General features: G+C 42.0%; 1 protein-coding gene across 1 annotated transcript in view; it reads left to right on the top strand.

Annotated features, from left to right (window-relative positions):
* The window catches only part of LOC121857525 (sulfide:quinone oxidoreductase, mitochondrial-like), a 227,048-nt gene that overhangs the window by 192,784 nt on the left and 24,910 nt on the right, over positions 1-9,354 (top strand). Inside the window, exon 9 of the mRNA XM_042353643.1 lies at positions 6,437-6,623. Within this exon, the coding sequence (XP_042209577.1) occupies positions 6,437-6,623 (187 nt within the window). The remainder of the gene's footprint in view (positions 1-6,436; positions 6,624-9,354) is intronic.

Here is a 9,354-nt window from a genome sequence, read left to right as displayed (position 1 = left end):
ACTTGGCTCACCCAGCAGGCGTCAGGTGTATCTCTGGTCAGTAGAGGTAACATCTTGCTTGAAACTCTCTTGAACATAAACTATTTTTACGTTTTTACAGTACTATTATTGAGCATTCTGAAATTTCTTTTCCATATTGATAATATATAGTGCAGTGCAGTGTTTTTTAAAAGAAAATAATCTTTAATTACAGCTAGTGAACTTAAAATTTTAGTGGTGAAATTTCCGTATTGAATCCAGCATGGCTCCAAAGAAATCAAGAAAGGCGATTTCAATTCAAGTGAAACAGGAAATCATTAAGAAACATGAAGAAGACATTAGAACAAATGTGCTTCGTAAAGAATATGGCATGTCGGCATCAACTGTGTTGACAATTCTTGCACAGAAAGACAAGTTCAAAGAAGTGAAAGCGAGAGAAAAATCTACCAGAGTGTTTAAAGGTAGATCATTAATAGCAGAAACAGAGAGGTTACTTCTTATTTGGATTAGGGAAAAACAAATGAAAGGTGATTTCAGTTTCTACTGAATTTATTTGTGAAAGAGCCTGGGAAATTTACGAACATTTAAAGGAAGATCAACCTTGTTCTTCTAGAACAGAGTTTGAAGAATTTAGGGCAAGCAAGGGCTGATTTGAAAAATTTAAGAAAAGAAGTGACATTTTCAGTGTTGTTATACATGGTGAAGCTGCTAGTGCAGATAAAGAAGGAGCAGCAAAGTTTGTAGTGGAGTTTAAGAAACTGGTGGATGAAGAAAATTATCTTCCACAGCAAGTGTTCAATGTGGACGAAACTGGCTGTTCTGGAAGAAAATGCCCAAAAGGACATTCATCACCAGAGATGAAGCCTCTTTACCTTGGGCATAAACCCATGAAGTACCGCCTCACTCTATTGCTTGGTGCCAATGCTTCAGGGGATTTCCGACTGAATCCTATGCTTGTCTGCCACTCTGAGAACCCCAGGGTGTTCAAGCAATAAAAGGTGGTTAGAAGAAAACTTGGAGTTTATTGGAAGTCCAACCGTAAGGCATGGGTGACAAGACAGCTCTTTAATGAATGGGCTGTTGATTTTTTTTGCCCTTCTGTCAAGAGCTACCTAACCACCAATAAACTCCCTTTAAAGGCTCTTCTCCTTATGGATAATGCCCATTAGGGGGCAGGGAAAAAACACTTTTATTTGAGTTGCAGGCTGCACTTTTCAGGCATCGTTTGTATGGCTGTAACAAACACCTGTGCAAAATTTCATGCCATTTCATGCATACTTACCCTGCCGCATCGCGAACGACTTTTTGTCAACTTTTAGTGTATACCAAAAATTAGGTGTCATTTAATGTTTTCCAGGATCATTATGATAAATTTTACATGGGTGACATCGATTTAATTCACATGTTATTTTACAGGTACACCGTATAGAAAATCATTACAAGTTCATATTGAAATTCTTTTTTGTGCGGAACCTTGGCATCATTTTCCTAGACAATAATCTTTGCCTAATATATCCATCTCTCGATTCGTATCCCGTCACTTCAGTGCAAGCTTCAGTCATCACTTTTATGCCTCTCTCGACCGCCTGAGTGCTGTTTGGCCACTTGGGCACCACTAATGGTGTCTCAAGAATGTCATTAACCTGTAGATTTGACAGAGAAGCAATGTAAGGAGGCTCAGTCTTGAGTTCATTCCTCCAGTTAATCATGGAATGATAGTTTTTTGCTTGCCACTTTAGTTTCGGAGTCACCACCTTTCTCATGTTGACTACAGGAGGCACATCCTCATTCCCATCTCCATCTTTACCCTCCTCATCAGTATAGTTTAACAAATTCTCGTCAACAGCAGCATCAGGATCTGCCAGTGCATTCTTCCTTTTGCTGATTCTCCTCTCTAATTTTTCTTATCATTGAGACAGCTTTTTCTCTAACAGTCATGTCCTCATCTGCACACATACCAAGAAGAAGTTGATCTGTGTGGGCGAAGTATGCATTTCTCTGGACAGCCTTCTTCACTATCGTCTCCTCCTCACAATTCAGGTGTTTCATATATAGCAGGGACTGGAATACGTTCCTTGAGCCGTGTGTTACGTATGGGTGTATCTTGATGTAAAACCACATTGGAGCACTGAACTTTATTATTGTAATGACAATTCTTTTCAACTCATGGCTGGGTCTTGATGTTGCTACATACAGCCTGAGGATTCTACTCCATAAGGTGTTCCACCTTGACACACAGGGAGGACCTGGCTCAATAGCAGCCAAGTCATCTTCAACAACACCTGTGATAACTCCTTTACAAATCCTATACAGGTATTTCTGATCCCAGGACAGATCTTTCTCCACTTCATCATTAAACACAGGGAAATCAGGGAAACTGACTGGCTGGAAGGCGACAACTGGAAGCTCAGACAAAGACTCCTTGATCTGCTTTCCAATGGGACCACGCCAATGCTCAGGACCACTTGGTTTACCATCATAGTGATAAAAAACTGCGCGGAAAGGCAGCTCATTTCCGTGAAGCTGACATATGAAATAATGGAGCGGATGACCAAGTAACATTTCAAGATGATGAATGACTCCATTTTCTGATCCTACATTTACATTGGTTCCATCACAACCAACACACACAATGGGCTGCTGGGTTAGATTTTTCTCCACCAGAAACTCGTAAATAGTTTTGGCAATCTGCTTTCCGTGTCCAGTCTTGGGAGTCACATGTGTGAGATATTCATTGCCAGGCTCAACCATGAACTGCTTAACGGTAACTATTTGAATAATTTCAAGTGCGCCAACTTACCCAGGTCTCCCCTACATTACAGTACAGTAACACAACATTGAGAAATGAAATGAGAAAAGGCTGATAATCAATATAGACATAGCACCATACTCATCTGCAACAAGACAACTTAAATGAAATAAGAGATATGAAAAAAAAGTTGATAATCACTGAACAGAACATTGCACCGCCACAGCGGCTGTTTGGCTATTACTGTAGGTAAATTTAAAAATTTCAGTAGAAAATGCGGCAGACTAAACCTCGACATATCAGCTTCAAATTTGGCATGGAGTCTTAGATATGTATAAGGAACAATGCCTGAAGAGTGCAGCTTTGAGCAAAATTTCACTGCCCCCTAATGCCCATGGTCATGACCCTGAACTTGCCAGCACTTTGGAGGCTCGATTTGACTTTGTCAAAGTGTTGTTTTTGCTTCCCAACACTACATCAATTATGCAGCCAATGGACCAGAATGTGATCAGCAACTTCAAGAAGTTGTACATGAAGAAAATGTTCAGGAGGTGTTATCAGGCAACTTCCACTAATCCTGAACTAACACTGGCACAGTTCTGGAAGACACAATTCAACATCCTGGAGGCTGTAAAATTGATTGTGTCCTCATGTCAAGAAGTCTCCATTAGATCCCTCAATTCTGCATAGAAAGCACTGTGGCCATCAGCAGTCCGTGATTTTGAGGGATTTGAGGAAGAAGCAGAGTTGGACCAGGAGATTGTGTCCATTGGTCAGTCATTGGGCCTCAAAGTGGAGGAGGATGATGTGGAAGAGCTTGTGATGTCTCATGAGCAGGAACTTACTCCTGAAGACTTAAAGCAACTGGATGAGATGTTCGAGGCTGACAGTGGTGAGGAGGAAAGGGAAAGTGATGACCATATGTCTTCTTCAGACCTAAAACATGTTGTTTACCACTGGGAGATGATGAGGAAACTGGCTTCAAGGCACCCTGATGTGGAAACAACAGAACCTATTTTGTGTAGTGTTGAGGACAGAGTGGTCTCCTTCTTCAAAAATCAGTTAATGATGAGGAGAAATGCCTCACAAACAAAAATTGACAGTTTCTTCACTAAAAGGCAGTGGGAAAAAGATGCTACCCCTCAGCCTTCCACTTCAAAAATGAGAGAGGATTTTCCTGCTGGAGAATCTGTCAGTCCAGAGGTTCCTGACATTTTCATGGAAGGTGACTCACCTTCCAAGAAGCAGTAAAATGCTTCTCCTCCACCCCCACTTCCTGCTCTTCTCCCTTCTCCTCCACAAATTCACATCAGCATCATCAACCAGGAGCCTTCTACATACACACCACAAAGTAAGTGTACTTTACTGCATTTTTTTTTACTTTATGTAATTTTCGGTGAGCTGGAACCAATTACCCAAATCCCATTGAACAATGGTTTCGGTTAACGAAATTTTCGGTTAACGAACGACCATCTGGAACGAATTGTGTTTGTTAACCGAGGGACCACTGTACATTGATTTTTGGGTCATTTTCATCAAACCAGTCCTGGTGTTTTCTTCGATCTGGCCGAGGGTCTCTCTGCAGGTTCTTGTCATGACATTGTTTAGGAAACTCCATTCAGCACTGATGTTTGGGTTGTTTGTTGTCAAGTTAATAGTTATCTCATCCTTGAGCTGCTCTCTGAAAGCATGTTCTACCGCTGGATCCTCCAGACACTGTGTTAAAACATCTTGTGGAGGCTTGTTGCCTTTGCCGTTTTGGGGCAAAGTGAAGGGAGACTTTGGATCTGACAAGCCGATGATCTGTGTCACTGGTCTGAGTCACACCTTGCTCTGGTGATGAGGACATCTCGGCAATCTCTTTCTCTAACAATGATGTAGTCAATGAGATGCCAGTGTTTGGGTCGTGGGTGTTGCTACGAACCCTTGAACTTGTCGGCCTGCCTAAACAAGGTATTGGTGATAGTGAGGTTGTGTGCAGCACACTTGCTGAGGAGTAGTAGGCCATTGGGATTACACTTGCCTAGTCCATTTCTCCCTATGGTTCCCTGCCATCTCTTGCATTGAAATCACCAAGGAGCAAAACCTTATCGTCTCTGGGGATAGATGTTAGCACTCTGTCGAGGTCGGCAAAAAAGGCCTACTTGATGTCATCCCCTGCATCCAGTGTTGGGGTGTATGCACTGATGAAGAAGGCATGATGTGAGTGATTCAGTGGGACTCAGAGCGTCATGAGACACTCGTTGATCCCAACAGGCATTTCAGTTAGCCTGTGTAGGATGCGTTGGCGGATGCCAAAGCCAACTCCATAAATTTGGTTTCTCTCCCCAGCAGGCTTACCCTTAAGGAAGAAAATATAGTCAGACCCCCGTTCTGTGAGTCGAGATTCGTCTGGGAGCCGGGACTCACTAATGGCTGCTTTGCCGATGTTATACATAGCCAGTTCTTTTGCCACAAGGGTGGTTCTTCTTCTAGGATGCTCATTTGTGACAGTATCCAGAAGGGCCTTGAAATTCCATGCAACGGCCATAAGAGGTTGTACAGCTTGTTTTTGCTTACGTATGTGATTGTGATTATTTTTCAACCGCATAAGGATGACCTTACTGAGTACGGTTTCCCAGTCAAGTTGGTTGTTTTAGGCAGGCTATGTTCAGGGCCCCTTTTCTAGCCCCTCCCCATGTGGGGTGAGCAGAGTGGCTCCTCGAAAGGGCTGCTCAGCCGCACTGACAGGACCGAATTGCACTGCTGCTTAGATCCCAGTGCATAAATGACTATCTTATTTATGTTGCCCATGTGCAGAGTTGTGACTAGAGATTGCCAATAGTCATCTCTGCCTGTCCCTGTTACCACTCATCTGTCACCATAGGACGTTTGGGAGTTTAGGGATTTTGATAAATGATGACCTGGATGATGGCTGTATGCGAGTTGATTTATGTGGTGAGGCAGGAGCGCAGGCTGCAACCACACATCTTGGTTCTCCCTTTTCCTGATTGCAACAACTGGGCAGAGGGCGAGTTGCAGTGAACTGCCGATAGCCCAGTTTGTTGGGTTTCGCCTTAGCAGCCTATCTTGCATTGCCTTCATCTGCCGGTGTAGTCATTAGGTTCCCATGTTGGTCACCTCTTCCGCCTGTTCTGCCTTTGGGATCTTATTGGAGTTCTGTAAGCATGTCTGTTTGATGCAGGACTCCACTGCAGATTTTTCGTTTTTGGATTACTCCTGTAGACTTGTACCTACTAAGATTAATCCGCAAGGCAGTGGTTGGTAGGCACCTGGGCGTGTCCACATGCCAGTGGGCTTATCTCACACACACACACACACACACATAGGCTCACAGGCCAGCCCATCAGTCTTCATTATATTGAAGTCAGATTACAAATTATATCCTGTATCGTATTTTTTCTATTATTTAATATTTTATATTAGTAATGGTGAAACCTAGACCATAAGAGGCTGATCATACGAGAATATAATGAATTAATTAAAACAAACTTGAGCGCTTGACATAATTATCAAGAATGATGGAGGGATCCTACACAGGCCACTGACCTCTTTCCCTCGGCATGGCCACTTCTAGTGGGTGGCCAATAAGTAAATAAGGAAACACAATCCTTCATATTGAAGGCCTCTCACTCAAACCTGTTTTTTCTCTCTCATTGATATACAGTACATATATCTGGATGAAGGTAGTTGTATTTTTCTTTACAGTATGAAATGCTTCATGTGACACCTCCAATGAGTGCCCCTGATCCTCTACGCAGATGTGGTCCTCTGGTAGATTCTTCTGGTTTTCTCAATGTTAACAAAGAGACTCTTCAGCATGTAGATTTTCCAAACATATTTGGCATTGGAGATTGCACAAATGTACCAACCTCCAAAACTGCTGCAGCTGTAGGTATGTATTGTGTGTTGCTAATACAGATTTACAGTTTTTAGATTGATAGCTGACTTAATCAGAAATTGGTACACTTCTTCCATCACAGCCATTACCCTTATTAAGGGTAATAGCTATGTCAAAGGGTTGAGAGGACATTGAATTTTGGTGCTACAACAGTTTATGCATCACAGACATCCTTTATCATCATTCTGTACGTTGCTTTTATAACAAGCCTCAGCCCAGCCAACTCCCTGGAATCGTAGTACAGTTTCCTTTTTTTTTTTTAAGCAAGGTGCATTATTTTTCTAACTTACATTGTACAGGGTATTGTGATTTTATATATACAGTGACCCCTCGGTTAACGAACTCAATCCGTTCCAGAAGGTCGTTCGTTAACCGAAAAGTTCGTTAACCGAAACCATTGTTTCAATGGGTTTTTGGGTAATTGGTTCCAGCTCACCGAAAATTTCCTAAATTCAACAAAAATGGTAGAAAAGTTCACTTATTTTGAGGTGTGTATGTAGAAGGCTCCTGGATGATGATGATGATGATGGGGGTGGAGGAGAAGGAAGAAGAGAAGGCATTGGGGAAGAAGAGAAGGCATTGGGGTGGAAGAGAAGTCATCCCATGGCACCATTTCACCCATAAAATTTTAGTTCTCTTGGTGTATTTCAAGATTATTTTCTTTAAATCAACACTGCACTGCATTATATATTGTCAATATGTAAAATATATTTCAAAATGACCAATAATTTGCTTGGAAACACAGAAAAAAGCGTTTAGTTGAAGAGAGTCTCAAGCAAGATGTTACCTCCAGTGAAAACAGAGAGACTAACGCCTGTTTGCTGTGTTAAGAGGCTGGATGCTGCGCTTTAAACTAGTCACTTTACCTTCAATTATGTTCAATAATTGTTAAAATGACTAAAAAATTGAATATTAAACTTTTAAAATTATTGAATAGTATAAACTTCTTGATATTTACTAAAATAGTTAGGAATTTAAGCCCTAGAACCGATTAATGTATTGGCGGACTGATACTAAAGCTGGTTGCCCGGCCAGTGCAAGCGAAAACATGTTGAGGTCGGTTCGTAAGAAATTCGTTAACCGAATTTTTGTTCGTTAACCGAATTGAAGATCCTTATGGAAGGCAGTTCGTTAACCGAAATTTCGTTAACCGAGGCGTTCGTTAAACGAGGGGTCACTGTATTTGTGTCCATGTATTTTGCCCACAGTACATATCATAAAAACAGCACAAATCTGCAAAACAAGATACTGGTGATCTGACAAAAGAGAATGGCGTTCAAGGTGACGGAGAAAATGAGAGTTCATGATAGTTTCTAAAATCTTAGAGAGGGATGAAGTTAGGGCAAGGGGGCGATAGTTAGAGGGATTAGAATGGTCACCCTTCTTCTGGAGGGGCTGAACCAAGGCATGCTTCCAGGAAGAAGGAAAAAATTGGGTTTTGAGGCAGAGACAAGTGGAGATTATAGGAAAGTGCATAGGCTCAGTAGGAGGTGTCGGGGTAGGAGAAATAGAGTTGGAATCATCTAAAGTGGAATTAGAGGAGAATATGGTGCCAAAGAGATTGGATTTGCCAGGGAGAGAGTTGGTTGTAGAGTTATCAGGTCGGAAGAGAGGAGGAAAAGAAGAAGTGCAGAAGTTATTACAGATGTTTTTGATTAAGGACCAGAAGGATTTACTAGAGGAACTAGTCAGAACAGCGGTCTTTCTTTTTAAGAAATTCCGCTTGTCCCTACGAAGAATAGCCTTACAACGATTACTAGAAGTAATGAAAGAGGAGTGGTTACTAGGAGAAGGAGATAGTTTCATAGCTCGATATGCCCTATCTCTCTCCCTGCATTCAAGGGAGCAGGTAGAAGATGGGATAAATGCACTCTTACCACCCTGTATAACCCCAGCAATGCTGTCAGCACATACCGAGGCATCCTGAGTGGAAAAGCAACATTCATCCCAAGGAAAGTCTGTGAATAATTTTGCAAGGATTGCCAGTTTGTCCTCCGATAGTGCCATAGTTGACATTTAGGGGGGAGGTGGTCGTACCCAGTTTGATATAATAGAAATAAGATTGTGATCAGAAGACCCTAAGGGGGCAGAAATTGAGTATGAATAGTTAAGGGGGTTAGAGGTAAAACAAAGATTAAGAATGTTAGCAAGTTGATAGTGTCGATCAGGAACTCGTGTAGGGTGTTTGATTATTTGTTCCAGATCATTAAGTGAGGAAAAAGAGTGTGCCTCAGCTCCACCTGGGTCATCCCTTGCAGAGCCAAGCCACTCTCTGTGATATACATTGAAATCCCATAGGTAGAGGATCTCGGTGTTAGGGTTTGTGGATAGCAGTGACTCGTGGCAAGAAGTGAGATATTCAAAGAGTTCCAAATAGCTGGTAGAGTTGGGAGAACAGTATAGGAAACAAAGAAAAATAGTCACAGTTGGTAGTGATATTTTGAGCCAGATGACATCATAAAGGTAAGATTCAAGATCCGTGAGTTGAGCTATAGGTGTACGTGTGTTGCAGTAGGCGCATACACCTCCCTTAGAACAGAAGGAGGTATAAAGGTTGTAATTGGAGACTTGAAAAGGTTTGGTCAGTTGAAGTTCAGATAGTAGTAAGAGGTCGGAGGAAGAGGTTAATAGGTGGTGCTCCACAGAATGAAAATTGGATCTCAGGCCGCGAATGTTGGAAAATTGAAGTGTGAAAAAAGTCAATCCTCCTAGGGGTGCTGGTGGT

Source organism: Homarus americanus, unplaced genomic scaffold, assembly GCF_018991925.1.
Source record: "Homarus americanus isolate GMGI-L3 unplaced genomic scaffold, GMGI_Hamer_2.0 scaffold51859, whole genome shotgun sequence".
Classification (NCBI taxonomy): domain Eukaryota; kingdom Metazoa; phylum Arthropoda; class Malacostraca; order Decapoda; family Nephropidae; genus Homarus; species Homarus americanus.
The sequence above is the reverse complement of the archived record's forward strand: the minus strand, read 5'-3'. Positions and strand labels throughout refer to the sequence as shown.